Source organism: Solanum verrucosum, unplaced genomic scaffold (assembly GCF_900185275.1).
Source record: "Solanum verrucosum unplaced genomic scaffold, falcon-dt-bn FXZP01000161.1, whole genome shotgun sequence".
NCBI classification, from domain to species: Eukaryota; Viridiplantae; Streptophyta; class Magnoliopsida; order Solanales; family Solanaceae; genus Solanum; species Solanum verrucosum.
In genome coordinates this window covers 224,847-251,025 of record NW_026020127.1, presented here as the reverse complement: position 1 = coordinate 251,025, position 26,179 = coordinate 224,847, and the positions used below count along the sequence as shown (strand labels likewise).

Here is a 26,179-nt window from a genome sequence, read left to right as displayed (position 1 = left end):
TATTATTTGTACTTAAGAGTTTGAATCGAATTTTGATGATGCTTTCGATTAAAAAAAAATATCATTTTCAAAAATTTGAATTAGGGTTGTTTAAAACTGATAATTCGAACTAGGAAAAAAAGTTATTGGTTTAATAATTTTGATAATGGTTTTAGCTTTTTTTATTATTGATTCTTAATTATTTGAGGTTTTTCTTAATGGGTTCACTGATAATCTGATAGTATATTAATAAATTATATTTATACTATTCGGTATATAATGTGGACTATAAGGAGTGTTCTCTCTTAGATTATTTGTATATGTCATTTATAGTTGTGACAAATTTATTATCTTATCTCTTTTTTAGGTAAGTACTTACGGTTCATTCTTATTTCAATTTATATGATAATGTTTGATTGATCATTAAATATATAAGAATAAAATAAAGACTTCAAAATACGTGTGATTTATAATAAATTATAAATATCTCACAAAGGATAATATGAAAAAATGAAGGCTTATTTTTGTTTTTATTTTGTCTTTTCTTTTTTATCCCTTTTTTATAGTATAATCCCTAGTTAACATAATAATAAATGAGTAATTAATTACTTTTATTATCTTATGTAATTGAGTAAAAGTTAAGGGAAAGATGCCATTGATTGTCATCCATTGGTGTTGAATGTATACATCTTTTATTTTATAAGGTTTTTTAAAAAAAAAAAAATCTTCAATGATAATCTAAAAAAAAGTAAATCATTTTTTAAATCTCTCTTTATTAATTTTAATTTCTTGTCATTGATTAATATAAATAATTTACTTAAAGACTTACCTAACTTATGTGTATAAAAATAATAACAAAGTTATGTTTTATCCTATTTTGATTAAATATATTTGTATAACTATATAATGTTGAATCAAAATTTAAATTGATCGACAATTTTTTCTTTAAGATAAAATAATATTAAGGAAATACATGATTCTTTAACCATTTCTTTGGCGCAAAAACCAAAAAAATGGATGATTAAAGAAGCATAATTAATTACATAAACTCACTTCGATACAAAAATAATAAAATCATTATTATAATTGAAACACACTTTTTTCACAATAATATGCTCAAAGGGAGGTGCTTTAATGGATCCAAAGAATTACGTGTCTATTTATGAGAATTCAATAATTTTTGTTCAAATTTTCTACGATATTTGTTAAATATTTACTCCTTCTTTTACTTTTATTTGTCCTATATATTATGAAATATATATTTTTATTTATCACTTTTATCCTATTAAAAGAATTTTTAATATTTTACCCTCAACATTAATTACTTAATTCTCAGGTCATTTTCGAAAACCTAAGACCTTATCAATTAATACGAATATTTTGATGAGATACTCGTGTCAAATATTAATTTTTAAGAAGCATACAAAATTCAGACCGAACTAATAAAAGTAATTAGAAAGAGTAGTATTAACTTAAAGTAATATAAAAACTTAGTAGATTTCAAATCTTAAATTGTCTTACCTATCAGTTTTAATACAATATTAATTATTGTGCTCTCACATTGACTAAAGCACATGTTGGCATTGATCATGTTTAAATTAGTGGTTAAAATAATTCAGCCTCATGTAACTACTCCATTAATCACGTTATTAGCCGTTTGATTTTTTTAATCCATCAAAGAGACCTTTCTTTAACCTAACGCTAATCCTAAGCGCCTCCATTAACAAACTTCCAAGTTCTAATGGTGATTTGATGCCATGGCTACTATTAGACCCCCAAAACAAGTGCTCGAAATATAGCACGATTATAATAGGGATTGTTGGTTCATGGGATAATGTGAGATATTTCACGATTAAATTTGAGATAAAATTTATCCTTTGTTTGAATGAAATCGGGATAACATTATAAATAAAAATTTTATCTCAAATTAAGCCTGAATATTCATCTTATCTATCTAACTTGGTATATTATCTTATTGTACCTACCTCTCAATTAATACAAATTAATTAAAAAAATATTATAATTCAAATAACTTAGTCCACAAATTAAATTGAACGAATAAATCTATTATTTTATCTAATACCACCTATGAAATTACTCCATTATAACTTTTTTTTTCCTTTGGCACATTTGGAATTGAAATTACTCTATTATTTTGTAGGTAACACCAATTAAATCATCCCATTATGAAATGATAGGTTAAATATTAATTAGCGATATGAAAGTGGTTATTTTGTACAATTTGTTTCCTCATTTTAAATTGGGTCATTTACTCTTCTGCTTATATTTTGTCGTGACAATTTATTTTTATTTTCAAAATAAATATTTTTTGAGGACGTAAATTTATATTTTCATATCATAATATTTTAAGTCATATCTTAACATAATTTCAATCTACTAAAAAAACTTTTTGGATGATTGTTATGTATATTGTTTCATAATATATTGTATCATATTATGTTGTGTTATATCATTACTATATTGTTTTAATGAATATAATATTTGGTAGATTGCATCGTTCTTCTGTCATTACATAATGTTACACATTAACAATTGAAAAAAAAAATGGCAAAAGGCATAAATTGCCCCCTAAACGTATACCCAAAAGTCATTTACACACTTTAACTAATTGGGTGACCTATTACACATCTTAAGTACATAAAAGTATATTTATTTCCCCCTTCTGTCACCCAACCCAGGGTGCGTTTCGCTCCACATAGTTGAGCGCGTCAACACGCTAATAAAGTCATTTTTATTTATTTTTTTAATTAAAAAAATCTAACCCAACGGTTATATTCCCATTCCCTTCATATAACCCACCCACTCGACCCTAATGAACAAAAACCCTAAATTTTCACCCAAAAATCTGAATCAAGAACCCTAAATTCAAACATAGTTCAAAATTCCTTCTTTTGAATCAAAGGTAACTCTTTTTCATTATTATTCATTCATCTCTTTTCCATTTTGATTCATTTCTCTCTTTTTCATTTTGATTTGTTTTTATCTATTTCGTATTTTGAATTTTTAGTTGTTTGATTCGCGGTAATTCTTATTAAGGTGCTACAATGGCTCGAATAAGCTTGACTACGCTCTGTTTACAAGAGGAAGATCATGAATTGGAAGAGGTGCGATGCAAACACGGATTTGTTTTGCCTTTGCTGACCTCTTGGACCCCGAGAAATCCTAGTAGAAGATATTGGGGTTGTCCTTACTATGGGGTAAGTTAATCTTTTTTAAAAGTTGAATAATTCGTTTTGTCGTTTCAAGAGCCATAGAATGATTCGTTTTGTTTTTTAAGAATGCTAGATCATGTGATTTTTGGCTTTGGAAAGATGATTATATTGATCCAAGATCCAAATTTGCGATTCCCAAGTTGTTGGGAAGAATTGCGGAGCTTGAACATAGTGTTGAATCTTCTCGAAAACTTGAAACTTCGGATAAGGAAATCAACAAGCCTACTAAGTCGACCAAATCCATGGAAAGCAAAATAGATATGAACAAGAAGGAGTCAAAAATGGACAATTGTGATAATGATTTGAAGAAGATGAAAGCAATTGAAAAGAAATGGAAAAACAAATTGGCCAAGTCCAAGAAAAGGGAGTTGCTCTATTGTGTGTTTGTATTTTAGGTGTAAGTTTAGTATTTCAAAGAGTATTTGTTTCTGAAAGGAGAAGGACATTCAAGGAAATTGTCATGATCTCTTATTGTACCAAAAATTTGCAATATTGTGTTGAACTTGTAATGCTTTTGTGTAATAAAAAGAATTTACAAAGCTTCTCTTAGCTTAATTTGTCTCATTTATTGTTGCAAGTATTTGATTTTGTATTTGGTCATAAACTATATATTTAGTGTGTACAACTATCTGCTCAACTGTCTAAACTATACGTTTGTGTAGCCACTGCTTAAGTAGTCACTTATTGCCCTCCATAAACACAGAAACCATCACTAAAAGAGAAGCAATACTGTTACATAAACAGACATTCATAACTGCATAATCATTAATCAAAATAGAAGTTAATATATGTCAAAGTAGTTACATAATCAAACACCACAAATCAAAATGCAGTCACAACTGCAATTCATTGTCTTAAGTATAAGGGTACTAAATAAGGATAAAGTGCATTGCATTGTCTATCACCCAACAAAACAAATGTCTACATTGCATTACCAACAAAAATCTACCAAAACAAGTTAGATTGCATTAGAGCTCTCTAGGCTCAAATGTACAGCCTTAGACCTAGTCTCCATTTGTTTTCTTCCCCTCATCTCTTTAAGTTGGCTTGAGGTCATAGCTTGTTTTCCCTTCCATTTCACACCACATGGTGGTTTATGTCCAAGATCTCCAGTGACAACTGCTGAAGACTTCACATTTCTAAATCTTTCACTAGGCATTCCAGGCTGTTCAAATGAATATAAATAATCTTAATTTGTGATTAAAGAAAAAATAATAAATGATATTTAAGTATAGAAATAGGGAACTTACATTAATAGTAGTAGCACCACTTTGTGTGTGTAGTGCACCCATTCCAACCATTCTTGTTCTGCTAGCAACACTACCCTAAAAAATAACAAAATATTCAGTAAAGCAACTTATTTAAAACTTATACATGAAGTAAATAAAGAAAACTATAGCACATTTTCTGTTGAACCCTTTGGTCTGCCCCTTCCTCTTTCAGTTGGAGCATTAGGTGTTGCTCTTGGGCCAGCAATTTGTATTGATGTTGGTGCAGCAGCAGGGACAACAGTTTGTGTTGATGTTAGTGCAGCAGCAGGGCCAGAAGGAGGTCTTGAACTTGGTGCAGCAGGGTTAGAAGGAGGTCTTGAACTTGGTCCAGCAGTAAAGCTTGTGCCAAAAGCAGGTGCACCAAGAGGACACTTTCTTTTATTGTGACCCTTGTTATGACAAGTGTTGCATGACATCTCAATCCCTCTTTTGGATAATTTTCCAGTTTTACTGGTTTCACCTTGCTCTTTCTTCCTTTTCTTGCCAGGCCTTCAAACATGAGGTGGTATCACAGAGATGTTTGGTGATTCTGGCCACATTTTCAGATTCATAACTGGCTGAATGAAGTAGTTGTATGTCTTCATGTATGTTTCTCTGTTATACCAATGAGAAATGTAGTTGATTGGGTCCAATTTCCTATGGTGAAGAGCAGCTATTGCATGAGGACATAGTATGTCTTTCAACACCCATGCTCTACAACTACATATTTGCCTTTGAATATCAACTACATGTCTGTATGGTCCATGAAGTACCTCATACCCTGTATCTGAATTCCATTCAATGTTGCATTTCATAGACTTAGTTGTGTTATCTTGTAGAACATTCATTGCCATTGGAGAAATGTCGCATATCCAAGTATTGCAAAACTCTCTCATCTGCCCTATTCTTTTCATCATTTTCACCCTAATTTCTTCAAGCATTGTAATTATAGTCTTATGCCTTGCTGCTAATATCCATGAATTGAAACATTCAGTCATGTTATTGTCTACAACATCACATTTTGAGGTAAAATTGAAGTAAAGCTTGCTTCATCTTTCAGGATTATAATACAACAAGTGATCAACTATATTATTGTCCAACCTTTTCATATAACTAATGTTATCTTTTAACTCAGCCTCAAAAGTAGACCTTGCACACCTCCAGAAACATTTCTTTCTCTCAAGACCTCTCCACTTTAACCAGTTAGCAAGGATGTGTCTAGCACACATTTTATGCTCAACATTTGGCAAATGATCAGTTATGGCAATTTCAAGACCCTATAAGAAAATTCAAGACATAAAACTAAGAAACTAAGACATTTATAAATAAATGGCATTCAAGACATGAAATAAATCAAAAAAATCAATAAATATTCTAACCTTTTGCATATCTGATATGATTGTGAGGTCTGTACCATCTCCCAATTGAAGATCTTCATTTAGAAGTTTGACAAACCAAGCCCAAGTAAACTTATTTTCAACTTCAACTACTGCCCAAGCCAGTGGTAGCATTTGATTGTTCCCATCTTTACAAACAACAACCAATAATTGACCTTTAGATGCTCCCTTTAGAAAACAACCATCCAAACCAATGCCCCTCCTACAACCAACCAAGAAGGACTTCTTCATTGCATCAAAACATATGTAGAAGCCTTGAAACATTTTTCTACCTTTTTCAAATGTTTCTTCATGAAGCTTGACTACACATGTACTACCTGGATTAGTTCTTAGCAACTCATCTTTGTAGTCCAAAATCCTCCCAAACTCAAGAACATAGTCACTCATTAACTCTTGTAATACTTTGTTTCTTGCTCTCCTACACACTGTTCTTCCAACATATAAATCCAATTCTTTTTTAATAAGCCCTTGAAACTCAAAGATTCTAATGTCAGGTTGTTCTTTTATCCTTTTACTGTAGTGACTAGATAAGAACTTGCTATTACAAAGCTTGTTCCTATTAGTAGGATCACATTTGTGAACTGGATTGTATGTCTTTACAACAAAATTATCTGTCCTAGAATCAAAGCTAGCAAATAAAACCCAAGGACAACCAACTGTACACCTAACCCTTATCCTTGTTGGTTCATTAATATACATTTCAATTACAATATGTTCAGCAACAACATATTTGGTAACAGCAGATCTAAACTCATTAACACTTTCAAATACAAGACCCAATTCCCACACTACTTTCTGAGAAGATGCATCAAATACAACTCTATTCACCTTCTTTCTCCTTCTTGGCTTAATTCTCTCTCTTTGATGAACCTTTTCTTCATCATTACTGAAAATATCTGGATCTGTTTCAAAACTGGTAGCTTCATCTGAGAGGATAATAATGCTCATCACCAGCTAACTTGCCTTCTAAGTTGTTTCTATTACCACCTGTAGATTCATCATACCCAGCATCTGACCCTTTTTTTTCTGTTCCTAACTTGACATGATCAGGCAATGGAGCTCTTTCTCCCCTTTTCCTTCTCTTTCTTTTACTCATTTCCTCCCCAAAACTTCTTATTTCATCATCTACATCACTCCCATTAAATCCCCTCCCTTCATTCAATGATTCTCTATCTGAATCTTGTTCATTAGAAAGATGGACAGGGTCAGGAATTGGATCAGAGAAAGGATGAACATGGTCAAGAGTTGGATCAGTAGAAGGATGGATAGGGGTAGGGGCATAAGCAGGGGCAGGGTTTGAGGCAAGGTTTGAGGCATTTTCTTGGGCCTCATGTGTGGCATTTTCTTGGGCCTCATATGTTGGTTCTAATTCAGCATCAAAAGATGCATTAGGCCCACTGTTTTGGGATGCTCTCTCACCTACTCCATTTTCCCCATATTCCAATAAAGGTGGGACCAAAACAGGATCAGCAACAAAGTGACACACAAAACAGTCCAAAATATCTCCATGACTCAAATACTCAGCAATTAAAGTAGTATCATAGTCAGATTTGATTTCTAACATAGCAGTACTTCTAGGAAGTTTCACATACAACACACATTGTCCAGGTTCATACCCCAACTCTTTCAGACAATCCCTCAATTCAAAATAAGATAACCTATCTATATCAACATCTAAAATCTCATAAACTCTTCCACCATGATATGATTTCCCCTTGTATTCCTTTTTTCCAATCTTAATAACACCACCGTGGTAAAATCTCAAAGTAATCAATTCAAAAGACATTTTAACCTGAAAATAATGTTATCAATTAACCCTCAACAACAACGACAAAACATATACAACAACAAAATTCATACAACAACAACGAGGAATCATGTGAATGAAAGACGACATACAGTAAACTTGAAAAAAAAATAAAGACGAAATAACCCTAAGCTAAAAAGTATGAACCATGAAGTAACCCTAGAGATGTTTGACTGACCTTTCAGATATGGAGACGACAACAAATTATGAACGATGAACGCCTCGATTGTACCCACCAAACCCTAGTAACCACCGATTTGCTTCCACCAAACGATGAACGCCTCGATCGACAATGTTCTTCTAATATAACTACAAGGATGCTTCAAAAACACCACACAATCGAAGAAATCTTTAGCTAAAATTAGGATTTACAGATGAATTTTTTCGATTAGGTTTTGGTGTTCTTAGAGAAAGGAAACGGGTGGGTGAAATAAATGGACTAGGGTAAAATAAAATGGATTTGGGTGAAAACAATTGGGTTTGGGTGAAAAGAAACGGGTTTGGGTCAAATGAATCGGATTGGGGTCTTTTATTACGTGGCTTAACTAGGAGGCGAGTGGCTTTCCCTCTAGGCATAATGTCCAGGGTTGGGTGACGGAAGGGGGAAATAAATATACTTTTATATACTTAAGGTGTGTAATAGGTCACCCCATTAGTTAAAGTGTGTAAATGACTTTTGGGTATACGTTTAGGGGGCAATTTATGCCTTTTGCCAAAAAAATTCATAAAAGTACAATTACCTAACTTACATTACAAAAATATAGTCAAAACTTACATTACAAATCTTTAGCTCAAAACACAATTCGGTATAAAATAATATACATCTAGTATAAAACAATATACAGTTTTTTCATATTTCCTTTTTACATATTTAGAAAGGAAAAAAACTTGATAATACAATATTATACTTTATAATATAAGATTATATGAAATTATAAAAGATATTTATACACCCATATATAGTATACTACTATTTGATACACTATTTTACAAAATAAGATTTTGTCAAACTTTGCCAGTTGATTTCTCTCAAACTGCAAAATGGAATCTTTTGAAATTTGTGGAGAGAAAATCAATGGAGAGATGGATCTAGTGATAGCCTATCACCCCCAATAGGTAAGACATCGTGAATCACAACAGAATTTGATTGAGAAATATATTGAAAATGGCACTTTGCTCTTGAAATTTTACTATTGCAGTCACATATATAATTTGCGATTTTCTGGAGTTGAGGATGAAATTTTGGGACCGCATTGAATTCGTTTTATCAAGATCTATCATTTGACTCCAAATTTGAATTTTATGGAGATCGGGACATGACAACCTTTTAGACTCTTAAGCTCCACCGTTGGGATCAATTTAGATAAGCATTAAAAAAAGCTTAGCTAACTTATGTAAACTTGTAAAGTAATTGTATGAGCCGCACTAAAATAACTATCTCTTAATAATTTGAAGGATAAACCTATCAGAGAAATACGATAGAGTATCGATAAAAGTTAAAATATAATAATCAAATAATAAAAAATTAAGGTCATAACGCGATCACACTTTATGCAAAATAAAAAATTTCACATTATTTATTAACGATTTTAACGATAGCATACAAAATAAATATTATATTTAAACTAACAATACACACGTTATTAAAAACTTATCGAATAATTATCTCAGGTTTATCCATCATACCAAATCGTGTCTAGTCTAAATAGCCAAGTAACTAAAAAAAAAGGGCAAAAACATGGAATCGTATTTCACCTAAAATATATATTTACTCACATTGCTATAAAAATAAATAAATTACTACTTTAGAACATTCTGTTCAATTCCCCCTCCCGGTTAATTTATTCAACTTTATTTCCTCTAGGGAGACGGCGAAATCGGAACCGGAAAAAGGAACTCCGACGACTGCTCCGGTTGTTTTAATGGGTCTCAAGGCGTAGTTTTGAATACTGATGTCATTGTTCTGGATTGTGATTCGCGAATTAGCTGAAATCGAAGCCATGGTACTGTACTTCTCTTTTTCATGATTCGTTTTTTTTTTCCTCTTCAATTAGGTTTTTTTGTTTTTGGAATTGTGTTAGTTCAGCAAAAATTGTGCGAAGAAACGGCAAGGGTTGCATTGGGTTAAGTGAGATATAGAAATAGTTGTTAGCTTCATTCGTATTGCTTTACTTGGACTAATTTAGGATTGAGGCGTAGTTGATTGATTGATTCGTGTGTAACGGTTTTAGGCTTGTTGGTATCTGTTGTAGGATTAACCTTATCCTTCTAGTTTATTGCTGGTATACGGCGCGAAGAATCGTCAAGTGCCTTCCATCTATTTTATTGCTGGTGCTGGTATCGGACGCGAAGAATCGTCAGGAGTTGCATTAGGTTTAGTGAGATATAGAAATAGTTGTTAGCTTCATTCATATTTCTTACTTGGACTAATTTAGGATTGAGGCATAGTTGATTGATTGATTGATTGATTCATGTGTAATCAGTGGCGGAGCCAGGATTTCCGTTGAGGAGGTTCAAAAAAAAGAAGAAGCTAAATAGTGTTGACAAATAAGTTGTACCAGATTTCAAGCTTAAACATTGAAAAATGTTGCTAGCCGGATTCGAATCCGCACGCCTACTAGTTTTTGAACCCCTATAGCCGCTGAACCAAGCCATTTACTTGTGTTGAGGGGTTCAATATTAAATATATAGACATATAATACAGATTTGGTCCTATATGCACAATATAATTTTTCGATTCAGGAGTTTGTCAATTCAGGGGTTCGGGTGAACCCCCTGAAGTCCATGTAGATCCGCCCCTGTGTGTAATGGGTTTAGGCTTGGTGGTGTATGTTGTACTATTAGCCTTATTATTGTAGTTCTTATTTTGGAATCTACCATCAAATGTTGTTTATTCTTTTTTGGTTATCACACTGTTATTTTGTTGTTATTGTTCCTTTTCTGAATGCTTTGCACTATTAGTTGCTATGTTTTCTTCACTGCCATGATGTTATCACTGTTCATAACTACTTGATTTGTTGTACTTGAGCCGAGGGTTCTTCGGAAACAACCTCTCTACTTCCACGAGGTAGGGGATGTTGTTTTTGTTGTTGTGTGTAACAGGACAGTAGGTTTATGATCAAGGACATGGATCTGAAATTATGTTAATGCCTTTTTCTGGGATTTATGGTTTGTAGAAGCTACATGATTAAGTTGTACTTAGATATTAGTATGTGCATATAAAAGATTCTAGGATATATAGAAAGTTCATGATACTACTACTGAAGCAACAACAACAAATATTGTTTGGCCTCACTCCCAAGCTAGTTGTATGGAGCCTTATTGACCAAGTTGTTATATTTAGAACTTATGTTGCTCGAACTCTCCAAAATGTTGCCGCATCCGTGTCGAATCCTCCAAAACTGCACTATTTTTGAAAGATCTGACACTCGCCCGTCAATATTTTTGAAGAGTATTAGCAACATTGTTTAGAACCATCTTAATCTAATATTCTATAACTTAGGGTCTCTAATTTCTAACTAGATTAGGAGACTCCTTGATCACCTTAGACCCTTATCAATCTAATATTTTGTTGTTGATCTCCTTCTATTTGCTGGAACCATACAACACTTTGTTAGTTTCTATCACTCTTTGTTTACTTCTAGTCCCGAACTCCTAAAAGTAAAGCATACCAACCTGGCTAAACCTCAGCTCCAACTGGTTAGTATCAACTATATAGATCCTTTTTCTTCTATTATGCTCTTTTTTTAGTAAGTATGTATGGATTTTAAGAAATTATAGGTCTTTCAAAACAACTTTCTTCCATGTAAATTTAGTTTTAGTTTGTCCCCTCTTTAACCCCTTTAATTACTAATGATTTCACTCTTATTGTTTGAAGACAAGTTAGGATGGGATTAGTTATGTTGGAACTAGTTGTGTTGAGGTTAGTTGTATTTTGCTTGGTGTTTTTATTATATTTAAATCATCATGTTAATATTATATCAATATTTAATAGTTTCTTTGATTTATCTATGCATAATATTGATTGAAAATTTGTAATATGTACTTTTTAATTAAACAAAAAATAAAAATTTAATTAAAATTTATAATAGATATTTAAAATAATTTCTCTATAAAATAATCTTTATATTTAAAGTGCATTGATACATGATCTTTTTCTTAATTTGACTTTCTTAAGCACATTTTAAAAAAGATTAGACAAGCACAATCTGCTTAGTAAAAGCACTTTCCAAATGAATTAACCAAATATAAATTAGTTTTTGTCAAAAGCACTTTTCTCAAAAACTATTTTATTAAAAGTATTTCTAAAAATAAGCAATTTTTAGCCGCTTGCCCAAACAAGCTCCTAGTTTTAATAGACAAGTTATTAAAGACCAATCTAAACATGGAATCCTATTCCACCTGAAACATATTTACTCACATTATTAGAAAAAAATTACTACTTAAGAACATTTTGTATTCTATCCCCCTCTCGGTTAATTTAGTCAGCTTATTTCCTCTAGGAGACGGCAAAATCGAAACCGGAAAAGGAACTCAAGGCTAGTTTTTAGTACCCATGTCGTCGTACTGGATTATGATTAGCGATTTAGCTGAATTAGAAGACACGGTACCGTACTGTTCTTTTCGTGATTCAATTTTTCCCTGTCAATTAGGTCTTTTTGTTTTTGGAATTATATAAGTTCAGCAAAATATTGCTGGTATCGGACACGAAGAAACGTCAAGGGTTGTATTAGGTTTATTGAGACATAAAAATAGTTGTTAGCTTCATTCACATTACTTACTCAGACTAATTTAGGGTTGAGGCATAGTTGATTGATTGATTGATTCGTGTGTAACGGGTTTGGGCTTAGTGGTTTTTGTCACAGTATTAGCCTTATTTTTTAGTGGTTTTTGTCACAGTATTAGCCTTATTTTTGTACTTTCTTACCTTTGATATCTAGCATCATATGATGTTCATTGTGTTTTGGTTATCATACTATTATTTCATTGTTGTTATTGTTCCTTTTCTGAATGCTCTGTACTGCTTTCTTTATTGGTTGCTATATTTTCTTTATCGCCTTTTCTTTTTTTTCTTAACACCTCTCTGCCTCCACAAGTAGGGTAAGGTTTGCATACTCTCTACCCTCCCCAGACCCCACTTTGGAATTTCAATAGGTATAATGGGACAGTAGGTTTATGAACAAGGACATGGATCTGAAATTATGTCTATGCCTTTTTATGCGTTTTCTATCACATAAAAGAAAAGAAAGGACACAACACGTTGTTGTGGAACTCCTAAAAGTAAAGCATACCAACCTGACTAAACCTTAACTCCAACTAGTTCGTAACAACTATATAGATCTTTTTTCTTCTATTATGCTCTTTTTTCATTAAGTATAGATGGATTTTAAGAAATTATAGGTTTTTCAAAACAACTTTCTTCCATGTTAATTTAGTTTGTCCCCTTTTTAACCCCTTTGATCACCATGATTTCACACTTATGGATTGGTGCATCAGAAGGTCGAAATGGAACATGAGGAAACTGTCTCAAGCGACTTTGTTCTCTATCTATCCTCCATGTGTTGCTACTTGTACCTTATATTGGACCATTTTGTATGACTGTACATCCAGTTTGGCATCCGTGTCTATGCGACACTCATCTTGTGGATGTATTGGACCTTTAAAGGCTACTATTCACTCTCTTGTAATATAGTTGGTCTTACAATTGTTGTCCATAACTTTTTTTCATTTTGGTAAGTGTCTTCCTATGGTATAACATTTAGTAACATTTCTCCATTTCAACTGACCTTTCTAATTATATATGCATTCATGCCATTCTTCTGGATGCTGAGAGGGATGTGTGGGTATATTAGGAGAGATATGATTAAGAATGAAGATATTTGGGACGGTGAGAGTGACCTCCATGGTGGACAAAATGAGGGAGGAGAGACTGAGATGGTTAAAACATGTGAAGAGGAGATACATAGATGGTTAAAACATGTGAAGAGGAGATACATAGATGTCCCAGCTAGGAGGTGTGAGCAGTTGGCTATGGTGGGGCTGAGAAGAGGTAGAGCTAGGATGAAGAAGTATCAGGGAGAGGTGATTAGGCAGGACATGACACACTTGCAGCTCACTTAGGAGATGACCCTAGATAGGAAGATATGAAGGACGGGGATTAGGGTAGAATGTTAGTAGGTAAACCGAGTGTTGTCTAGTTTCTCGTATTAGTATTATTACTATTACTCTCCTACTATCTTATATTATTACCAGTTGTTTCCTGTGCTTCGGTTACCATATTATTTGTTTGTGCTACTGTTCTTGTTTCTACTATTTTCTACTTGGATTCTTCACTACTTTATTTCCTTCATACTGTTTTTGATATGCTTTACCTTTGCCAAGGGTCTATCGGAAACAAACTCTCTACCTTCACAAGGTAGGGGTAAGGCAGCATACTACCACCCTCCCGAGACCCCACTTGTGGGGTTACATTGAGTATGTTGTTGTTGTTGCTGTTGTTGTTGTATACCATTCGTCTGGAACAGCGAGCCATGATCTTAAAAAGGTTTTAAGACCAGTGTGCATAGTCTGCAATGGTGCTTAAAACAAATTGGTGAGATGTGGAATGTACTTGATACTATTGGATATGGTAGTGATAAGTCCTATTAAGTTGAGTTTTGGTCCAATTATGTATATGAGTCAGATTCTTACTTTTGAATGGCTTGCCAAAAGCTGCATATGGCTTAACTTGTTAATAATTGTTTCATTCATGGCTCATATAAGATTTTGCTACCACCAAACTTACAGGTTTCGGATGGCGCAGCGATACATTTATCTATTTTTATTTCTTTCCCTTTTCCCCTTTGCAGGCAACATCAAAGAAAGTAATCACAAGAGAAGAGTGGGAGAAAAAGCTCAATGATGTAAAAATTAGAAAAGAAGATATGAATAAGTTAGTGATGAACTTTTTGGTCACAGAGGGTTATGTTGAAGCAGCTGAAAAGTTCAGAAAGGAATCTGGAACAGATCGTATCCTTCTGTGATCTTCTTGGTTGCTCATTTCATATTATTATACGAATTTGTATCGTTTCATATGTACATCTACATGCTTCTCCTTATGAATGAATAGCTGATATAGATCTTGCTACTATCACTGATCGAATGGCGGTTAAAAAGGCAGTACAGGCTGGTAATGTAGAGGATGCAATTGAGAAGGTTAATGATTTGAATCCTGAGGTATGACTGCTATTTCTCCTATTTCAAACTGCTTTGGTGTGTGTTACTTGAGCTGAGGGTCTTTCGGAAACAACCTCTCTACATCCATGAGGTAGAGGTAAGGTTTGCGTACACTAGACCCTCACCAAACCCTATAGTGTGGGATTTCACTGGGTATGTTGTTGTTGAATGCCTTTTGTTCTTATCATTCAGAAGCAAATTCATCTTCGTCTTTCAATCCTATTTGGGTGGAGTAAGTAAGTTGATGCCAAACACACTTCATAATGGTGAAGTCATGTTACGTAGTAACATTCACAATAAAAGAATATGTTTTGAGTGAACTAGGTGTGTCTTTTATCCTTCTAGACTAGAAGAGAGGAAATGATATTGACTTTATGCAATATTCGTAATTGAAATATTTATTTATGGTAACTGATCAAATCAGTGCTAAGGTACTTTTGGCTGACTGTTTAATATCGTGTCTTACATTTAGGCTAAGAAGAAATCATGTTATTGTGATTTGGTGCATTTTGTTCCAAAAGCAGGGAAGATATTCTCTCGAATTGCTGTCTGAATTGTTCTGGAGTTGCACTATATTGTGAATAGAAACACTGAAATCTAAGGGCAGTCTATTACGAGTCACATATACAGTCAATTTCAGTTCAATAAAATCACCTACAACTGTTTTTATTGTAAACTTGCCTACATTTCCCCCCTTGTCATGGTTGGAGGTGGACAGCTCTTATCATTAGACTATCACACATTTATCACAGCTAATAAAATGATTGAAAAGAGGTATACAGGCATTACGTAATGAAAGCAGATGTCATTTAAACACGAGTATGGAAGCTCTTGATGATACTATTCTGTGCCAGTCCTTATATTAAGATTGAAGCAACCACTATTGGTGTTATTAATTTGTTACTCAACTTTCATGAATTTGCGCTTAGTTTTAGGTTCGGTGAAACTCTTAGTACATAAATATTTGGTTTGGAGAGTAGTTACTGCATCCGCTGACCCTCTTTTTTAAAGAAGTTTTTAATATATCACTTACGTGTTATATATATATATATATATATACACACACACACACACACCATCTTGAGCAAGGTGTTTTTCTGCACATTCTTGAAATTTGCATCTACATCCAAAAGATAAAGAGTGGCTATATGTACAACACTTTTATTTATTTTGGTTAAAAAATACTTAGGAAATTTGAAGACTTTATCCTTATTTGGAATCTTGTTAGTTTGATTAGAACAAACTTATTCTTGTCCAAATGGTTATCCTGATAGAGGTCTGAAAGTGTTCTGGAGATGTTACAAAATATGGCTTAAAATCTTGTCGAGGAGTGCAAATATGCTAAACAAATGGACATAGAGTACCTTGGTTTTTGTATATAGGAGAATGGAAATATTCAAAGTTGTGTGAGTTGTTGGCGTATGGAACTTATGAGTTATATCATGAAACATTGAAAAAAAATGATAAGAGCATAGATGTAGGGATGCGATAAGGGTGATAGAACTGGGTTGGTAGGACTGCTATAGACACTGAATTTTCTACGAAGATTAATAGAAGTTTTTGGGGGAGAAAATGAAGGATCTTCAAATTATATTTATTGACCTAGAGAAAACTTATATAGTGCAGAGAAAGGTCCTTTGGTGGAGGTTGGAAAAGAAAGGAATGCCACACACAAATCAAGAAAAGGAAGTAATAACTATCAAATGCGTAAATGCCATAAAAGATGTATAAAAGAGCCATTATAAGTGTGAATGTGTGATAACAGTTGGAGGGAATACAGAGGAGTTTGCATCTCTTGTGATGTGGGATTACTTCAGGATCTACTTGTTTATGTTAGTCTAGGGATGAGTTAAGTAATAGGTTCATGGTGTACAATATTATGTTAGTTGATGAAATTAGTACGAGAGCCATTTAAAAGCTTGAATTGGAGAAACATTTTAGAGAGTAATGGTTTTAGAATAAGTAGAATTAATATAGAAGATATGCTTTTCAATTTTGTCCAATATAAGAATAATGAGATTGACATTCAAATCCAAGCAGAGTAAAAACAAAATACTAGGTGATTTTCTGTCATCTACCTAAGCCTTGGCGGGTGGAGTTATTGATACATGTTGGTGGGAGATAGCAAGTGTCCAGTTTGATAGTCGAGACGTGTGCAAGCTAGCATGTACACCATCTTTACAAAAGATAATGATATTGAGGTGAGACTTGGTGGGATTGCCGTGTCTAAATGCAAATAATTAAAATTGATTTTATATGTTACATCTCATTGAATTCTGATTTCTCCTTTCAAAAAAAAAAAGAAAAAGAAGAGTCAGACATCCAGTGAGATGTAAATATAGAATCACATATAATTATTATATGGTTTCAAATATGATGATTGAAATGTTAGAGTGCTATGTGCTATGGGGAGTGTTTCTGATAAGAAGCCAGGTATCCAGTAATATCTTTTCTTTTTTTGTTCTAGTCATCATGGGATTCAAGTAGAATTTATGGGCAGAAATTAAAAAGGAACAGAAAGTTGTGGAAGAAAGGTCCTATGAACAGAACAGAGGTTTTGTTTGCCATGAATTTAAGCAATTTATGAACAAAAGAAATGTTTTGTTTTCAATGAATTTGAACAAAAAATTCCCCCTATCAGCCTATCTGGTCAAAATTGTACAATAGCAACATACCCAGTGAAATCCCAAAAGTGGGGTCTTGGGAGGGTAGAATGTACGCAGACCTTACCACTACCTCATGGAGGCAGAGAGACTGTTTCCGAAAGACCCTCAGCTCAGATGTAGCAATTCCATATACAAAGAAGAAAATATAGCTGGTCAAAATTGTAGGTCCCTCAATTTCCTTTTTTGCTGACAGCACATAGATAAGCTTCAAAATTCTAATTGTTGTTTCTTATTGTGTTTCTGTGCTTTTTACTGGAAGATAAGTAGAAATTTGAAGAAATGGGATTTTGTATATTGAAATTTGAACTGAACGGTGAATCCATAATCTTTCAAGGAAATAGTGCATGTAAACGTCAAGTGATTCCTCTATCATCAGCATTCTGTCTCTGAACTGTCTGGGAAAAAGAGATCTTTGCTACGCAAAGCCTTGACTTCCTTGGTTGATCTGAACTTGCATGAGATGTTCACTATGTTGAAACCTTCAACTTTCCTTCTCTACTGAGAATTTCGATTTGACAAAGAGGGACCATGACTTCACTTTCTGCATGGACATGTATTTTCTAATTTGTATCATTATGCATCATAAAAGACCCCAGGCATCTCTTCAAGGAAGAGAGGTCATTGCTTCTGTATATCCATTATCATTTATAATATACTCCCTCCGTCCCATTTTATGTGAGGTAGTTTGACTCGGCATGGAGTTTAAGAAAGAAAGGAAGACTTTTAAAACTTGTGGTCCAAAATGAATGATAGAAATTTGTGTGGCTGTAAATCATTTCATTAAGGGTAAAATAGACATTTTATAGTTAAATTGTTACTTAATATATAAATGTGTCATTCTTTTTGGTACTGACTAAAAAGGAAAGCAAGTCATATAAATTGGGACAGAGGGAGTATTTGATATCAGATCAAGGATGTGATAAACCCAAGCATTCCCCTCTGCTACCCTCTCTTTTATCTTTCCTTGTATTATTGTTATCGTGCAGCAGGTGTGTTGTACGCATGTATGCTTTGCCTTTGATTCTCGTAAATCTCTCTTTTATCATCTTAAAAGCTTACTGATCAAGAGATTCTTTATACTTGGGAATTGAAACTTTGCAAAATGAACGCCTGCTTATCGTGAATTGCAACTTAGGCTGCTACAAGAAATCTCTTAATATTTTTGGTTGATCTTAACATAGTTTTACCTTCTTGGATGCAGATACTGGATACAAACCCCCAGCTCTTTTTCCACCTCCAGCAACAAAGGCTGATAGAGTTGATAAGGAATGGAAAGATTGAGGAGGCTTTGGAGTTTGCTCAAGAGGAGCTCGCTCCAAGGGGAGAAGAAAATGTAATTATTAATATATATATCTTTTCTCTTGCTTTCCTTAAATCCCCTTTTTTAGACAACGATAGAGCTGCTCCTTTAGTAACATGTAGGTTGCGAGTTTGAGGCATGGACACACAACCCCTTAGCAGTTCTGCAGAATGTTCTCTGTTCCCCTACTCAATCACTTGCTAGGGAGATGCCTTTTATTATAGCAATACAAGCCTTTAATCTAAATGACCGTTTAATCTCGTAGACTATATATTATAGATGTCCGGAGAATTTTGATGTGTGGATGCTAAAAAAAATCTACGGTCTCTTAAAGATTGCTGAATTTCTAAGTGGTCTTTCCCTGTCTCCACCCCTAAGCTGCCAGCACCAGGGGTTCCTTTCTCTTGGTCGGCCTCCCTAGGAGGGGAGGCTGACGAGGGTAATGGGACGTGGGAAAAATCTACTTTTGTTTCTGAAGAATTGGCTTGAGATTGACACCATCTTTTACTCTGAAAAAAAGAAGAAGCTTTGGTTGGCGCTATCCCATGTGTAACCCACCTCTTTAGTACATGACGAGTTTAATTTCTTTTCTGCAGCAAAGCTTCTTAGAAGAGTTGGAGAAGACTGTTGCATTGTTGGCCTTTGAAGATGTAGCCAACTGCCCTGTTGGAGAACTTCTGGATGTATCACAGCGGCTAAAGACCGCTAGTGAGGTCAATGCTGCAATCCTCACCAGCCAAAGCCATGAAAAGGGTTAGTCTCCTTTCCATTAAATATTGCCGTTGACGATCCTCCTCCTCACACTTCTCAGGAAGAGGGGGGAGCAGGACATTTATAGATTTTCAAAGTTTGGTGTGTTTGAAAAAGCTTTTGTTGATTTCATAAATTAGGAATATTTATGTGTAGAAGCTCATGATATGAAATGCTATTATTTTTTAATGATTAATCTTTGATTTAAACAGATCCAAAGCTTCCAAGCCTATTGAAGATGTTAATATGGGCACAAAATCAGCTTGGTGAAAAAGCCGTGTTTCCGCGCATAAATGATTTGTCGACTGCTAAACTGGAAGATCCTCCTGTTTGAAGGATGACCAAAACTTGGTCAACTGCTTGAAGATGATGTATCTTTCAACTTTCAAAACCTATAGATGCTTTTGTTCTTATCAAATTATGGATTCTTAGATTAATGTTGTGTTCGTTTATCGATCACAATGTACATGAACATAGTCTGTACTTTCGTATCGTATCTAGGTTTCATAAAATTGGTTTGTGTTTTTCATATCATAATCTGTGTTTGAAACTTGTGGAGAACATACAAAGAAGATAAGTTATTAATCTCAAATCTGTCAAAATAAATACACTAGACTCCCATTTCAGAATTCAATCATAAGATCATGAATCTTTTATTATAGGAAGGAGATTTAGTAGTTTATATATAATTTTATTTTTATTTACTAGGTATAATTTTTGCGGCAAAAGGATTCAGATGAACTCTTTCCCTTCATCATGTTTCACCACAGCCTTATATCAGGTATAGTTGGTTAGGTTTAAGCGTTAGTAGATATATCAAGTATGTTAGGAGTGCAACACGGGTATAGTAGGTCAGGACACCTAGCATTGCTGCCAAAATAGTTGAGGCAAACACAAACTGACTCGACAACACTATTAAAATAGTCGAGACATACACAAACTGAGTCAATAACACTATCATACAAAAGAAAAAAGAATGACTCTAGTAATGCATCATAATAAAAAAAAACTCCAAACTAATCAAATGAAATGAGGTAACAAGTGAAGCAGAAAATGACCAGAATTTCTAGGTCTCCACCCATACTAGTACATAAACCAATGTAGTAGTACAAGTTATAGAACAACTCTGAAGTGTAGAAGTTTGCTGATGAAATGACCTAAATACCCTTTCTCTGTCTCCCAAATCAAAGTTTCCATCATCAAAGTTGAGAGCATAACTTGAAGGATCATACTGGAATTTCACTTGTCTTTTGTTCTTCATTGCTAATTTCTTCATTGCTGCTCTCATTCTCCCAAATAAACACTTGCATTGCTTCTTGCTATAGTTGTTTACACATAAAAAGCTTCTTACAAATCCACCCATGATAAAATCAAGAAAACACCTTCAATAACCTTAACCTCTATAGACAAAATTAACTTGCAAGAGTGTTTTTGAACAAGTCACATATGCATATTAGCAATATCTATCAAGAACAGAGAAAAAAGGTCAAAAGGGTGTCTGAAAATGGAAATATTGGACTTGTTAAGGGACTTAGGAAAGCAAATCCCTCTAATAACTTAACCTCTATAGCTGAAGTTAAGTTCCAAAATTTGATCTTTTTGTGTGTTTGGTCAAGTTGTCACACTTGTATCTAGCAAAATCTATCAAGAACAAAGAAAAAGGCCAAAAGGGTGTTTGAAAATGGCAATCTTGGACATGAGAAAGGACTAAAGAAGCAAAATTAACTAGCAAGATTTGATCTTTTTTGTGTTCACATTTGTATATAGCAAAAATCTATCAAGGACAAAGAAAAGGGCCAAAAGGGTGTTTGAAAATGGCAATCTTGTACATGAAAAGGGACTAAAGAAGCAAAATTAACTAGCAAGATTTGATCTTTTTTGTGTTTTATTCAAGTTTTCTCATTTGTATATAGCAAATATCTATCAAGAACAAAGAAAAAAGGCCAAAAGGGTGTTTGAAAATGGCAATCTTGGACATGAGAAGGGACTGGGGAGAGAAACTTAGGAGAGTAAAATTTGGTTTGCAATTTTTGATTCTTTTTTTTTTTGTGTTTAGTTCAAGTACTCATATTTGCATGTAGCAAAAATATGTATCAAGATCAAATAAAAGGGCCAAAAAGGTTGTTTGAAAATGGTAGTCTTGGAAATAAAAAGGAAATGAGGGTAAGAAAATTTTGGCTTATGTGTGATGAATGGTATGTGAAGGACCTTTATATCATAAAAAGAACCTTAAGAAAAAATGTGGTCTTTTTTCCTTTTTTCTTTCTGTGGGGTTTGGTTGTATTCAATGGAAAGCAAAGGGAAACAGGAAATAAACATGAAATGTTATGTTTTTGGGTCTTTTAAAGAAGCTGTGCCCTTACCACCTGCAGTATCTTCATAGTGTAACACTTTTTATTGCATTGGGAGACTCAAATTCCATGATCCATAGAAAGAAAAAGAGGATTCTTTTGTGTGTGGGGGGGAGGGGTAAAAGGCTGTGGGGAAGAGAGCCCACTACATGGTAGTATCACTATCAAATTTGTTGCATGGAAAATGGCTAAAAACAAATGCTCCTAACTTATTAGAAATAACTCAAAAATGTTCTCCTTTTATCTTATTATACATATTGTGTATAATACACATTCAACTAATTTTAGTTTAAGGGTGTGTTTGTACTAAGGAAAATATTTTTGGGAAACAAGTGATTTTCTTACTTATTTTCTGGTGTTAGATTAGAAAGAAGAGAATAGTTCCAAGTTGACAAGAAACACGTATATTGACTCATGTCCCGACCCCAATATCAACCTGATACACGACCCTAACCCTATCCCCGACTTCAAACCTGATCCTCAATCCTAACCTTGACCTCGTTTAGAACTTGTTCCTCAACCTGACATTGGGCTAACCCCAACATAAAACCTGACAATCGACCCTAGCCACGTTGTCGACGCACGACTTAATCCTAATTTGAGATCAAGACTTAAACCTGAGCTAGGACCCAACTTTGACTCTAAGTAGGGGTTGGGATCGGAGTCAGGGTTGGTTGAGTTTTGAGTTGGGGTCAGGGTCATGATCAAGGTTGAGAGTCAAATCTCGAGTTAGGGTCCAGTGTCAAGTACCAGCTGGTTGGGGTTAGGGTCAAGATTAGAGAGTCGAATCCTGGGTCAGGGATTAGGAGTCAAGTTCAGGTCATGGTCGAGGTTGGGAATGATCGAGGTTGAGGGCGGGAGTTGGGTCTTAGGGTTGGGGTCGGGAGTTGGGTCAGGGTTGAGATAGGGAGTCAGATATTAGGTGTCATTGTCAGGCTCGAGTCTTGAGTCAGATTCCGAGCTTGGGTATGGAGTTGAGTCCTGATCAATCCCCAGTTCTGAATCGAGGTCAAGAGTCTAGTTAGGTCCCAAGTCTATGTCAATATCAATTTCATGGTCAAGAGTATGGTCCCGAGTAAGGGTCGGGGTTGAGAGCTGAATCTTGGATCAAGGTCGAGATCAGATGGTGAGGTTGAATGAGAGTTTTAAGAAAATATATTTCTTTACATTATATAGCAAAAGTTACTTTTCTTAAATTAAAGCCAATTAAGTCCATTCGAATCAACCCAAATATGAAACTAAGGTCCGTGATTTAATTCTTGGAAATTAGCCTGCAATGGAATAAGTGGAGGATAAGACCATCATTGATCCATCAAATCAAAAGAAGGTCTATTTTTGTTGAAACTCCAATTGTCTCCACCAAAAGGCAATCTTGTATAGGGTATAAAATTGTGGTTTTCTCTTACTATCTTTCCTTATTGTCTTCATACACAAAGTTGCTTTTAACTTTTTCTACATTTTCATCAAAATTCCTTTCCATTTTGTCCCTTTTCATTTTGGCCCATCCTATCTCATGGGCCTATGTGAGTTAGTCCACTATTTTGTCTTTCGTATTGGCATCACTTGTAAACTACATACTTTAGGTGAACTTTTGGTATTGGTGAAATTTCATGAGATTGTCTTTGATATTGTGATGGTAACAGAGGCGAAATTAGGATTTGAAGCTTATGAATTCTATATTTGTCACTGATATTATAACTCGTTGTAGTTATTAAGTTTGTAATTAAATATTTGTATATATTTAAAACATTTTCTAATATAAATACATATTATAGCTTCGTTCTTGGTGATGTACATGTTGAAGAAAAAAACCCTCAAGAGCACGAGATATGCACAAATAGGATGATTTGAGGCCAATGTTTATATTTTATCCGAGTTTAAGGTTTTTTCACAAAAAAATTAAGTCTTACGGCTATATATTCAAAAGAACTAAAAAATCACGCTTCTTCAATCGTTGACAAGTATCTTTTGCCAAGTGGACATGACTTGATTACTATCTTCATTTTACCTATTTGTTAATTCCTTGTTAAATTTATTCACGATTTTGTTCTCTTGGGCTTTTTTAATCCAAAAGACGCCTCAATAATTGAATTCTAAATTCTATATGAATTTTCTTAAAACAAGCTTCTTGGAGAACTCCCTTTTGAATTCAAACGTCATAATAACAAAAATCTTAAGGTGAAATAAAAGAATCGAGCTAAATCAAATACAAATAAATAATAGCATATCCAGTGTATCGTCTAGGAAAGGTAGAATGTACACGACCTGTAAAAGGTAGATAAATTGTTTCTGATAGACACTCGACTCAAAAGGACAAAGCAAATAATATCTTGATTTAAAATTCTAGATTCCCTTTGATGAGTGCTACTTACTTGCAATTGGCCATTGGACTGATATTGGTCAGACTCACCAGCCCACTTTTAAGATATAAAAAGGCTTACAAGTCCAATGGTCAATTTTCAGCCCACTAAGAAAATTTTCTCAGAAATTGGATTTATCTTCTTGTTATTTTCCTATGTAGCAGTAATATACTTTTCTTGTGATTTGAGATTCTTTTTTAGTAGTACAAGTTTTTGGAGGAACTAAAAGTTGATATCATAGGGAGTCTTGACGTAACTAGAAAATTGATATCATAGGATCAAGAGGTTATAGATTTAAGATGTGAAAAAAATACAGAGTTTTGTCAAATTTTTAACTATAATGATGGTTGAGAATTGTGGAGAGGGATCTATAGTATTGCTTATTCGTTCGCGTGAACTCAATAACTATTCAATATACTTTAGTTAAACACTCACACTATGGTTTGTTTCAATTGAACATCTAAATACATGATAATGTGTTCCTATTAGACATCTGCCGCTCAAATTTTGAAAAATTTATTCGTTAGTTTTCAAGCGCTTATTATGTGGATAAATTAATAAATTCAAAATGTATCATCTCCTTTAATCATATAAGACGTAAAACCTAATGCTTGTTTTGATTCATGTGATTGATGTGTATAATTTAAGAATATGGCATATTTTATGTGGTCATTTTATTTATATATTAGACACTTGAGAACACGTGCAATTTTTTTCTAAGAGAGTCTAATAGGAACATTTTAATAATTTACTTTAAGGTCTTGTAAGTTATTCCAAAATTAAACATCCAGAAATTAGTTATCTCACATTTGATATAGGATAAAAAATAACATTACAATCCTGACATAACTCACCATGCGATTTATCCCAACCAAAAATAAATAAATTCATATTAAAATTAATTATTCCTTGTCCGTTATACTAAAGGAGTACAGATTAAAAATCAAAACTACTTTAAAAAAATATTTAAGAGATAACTTTGAACCTACTCAAACTTAAGGGACCATTTTTTTCTCAAAATATTTGGTGAATATATTAATTATACTTTTTCCTTGTCTTTGTTTATGAGTGCATAATATATCAGTTCAGACAGACAAAAGAAGATCTTTATTGTGTGTACTTTAATTAATTAAGAAAGAATAAAGCAGTTTTTTTTCTTGATAATTGCAAAATATTTTAATATAATATAATATAATTGTAAAGTGCTGAATTTATGCTTGGCTCGATGAGAATAATGTAAGTGAGATTCTCACATGTAAATTGTAATATTAGCAGATTTTAGAGTATCTCATTTGGATTTGCTCCCTTCACCTTTTATATTTTTTTATTAATCGGTCGATATTTATTGATTTGATTAATTGAATTCGCGCAGCATATGATATATTAAAAAAAAATACTTTCTACTAAAAAAGTTTTATTTTTAAGATTTTAATCTGAGATCTTTAATTAAGAGCGAAACAATTTTATTTATTAATAATAGTGAAGTTAGGATTTTCATTAAGTTCTCAAAAGACGCAAAGAAGATTCAATATCTATTATATATACATAAAAAATAATTTTAATTTTGAACATATAGTTTACTTTTCATCAAAGGGTTCGAACCCCCTTCTCCCACCTGACTTGACTCTGCTTTTGTCTATTAGGCAATCATACTAGCTACTTACAAGAAATTTCTTTATTTTTAACTCAAACTCAAAAAATTTAATTAAGAATATAAGGATTATATCTATTTAGCAGATTTTAGAGTATCTTATTTGGATTTGCTTCCTTCACCTTTTTAGTAGCTTTATCAGGAGTCATATGGACACTATATATACCCCTAAATATAAATATTTTCTCCATTCTGTATTGATTGTTCACATTATCAAAAT

At 33.5% G+C, this 26,179-nt stretch overlaps 1 protein-coding gene across 1 annotated transcript; it reads left to right on the top strand.

The window, feature by feature from the left end:
- Positions 1–9,405: 9,405 nt before the first annotated feature.
- On the top strand, positions 9,406–20,231 carry LOC125826029 (protein GID8 homolog). Its single transcript, XM_049505324.1, has 6 exons — positions 9,406–9,669; positions 14,515–14,674; positions 14,775–14,881; positions 18,749–18,880; positions 19,444–19,600; positions 19,810–20,231. Exons 1-6 carry the CDS (start codon positions 9,619–9,621, stop codon positions 19,929–19,931), a joined length of 729 nt encoding a protein of 242 aa, XP_049361281.1. The 5' UTR covers positions 9,406–9,618; the 3' UTR covers positions 19,932–20,231.
- Positions 20,232–26,179: the final 5,948 nt, after the last annotated feature.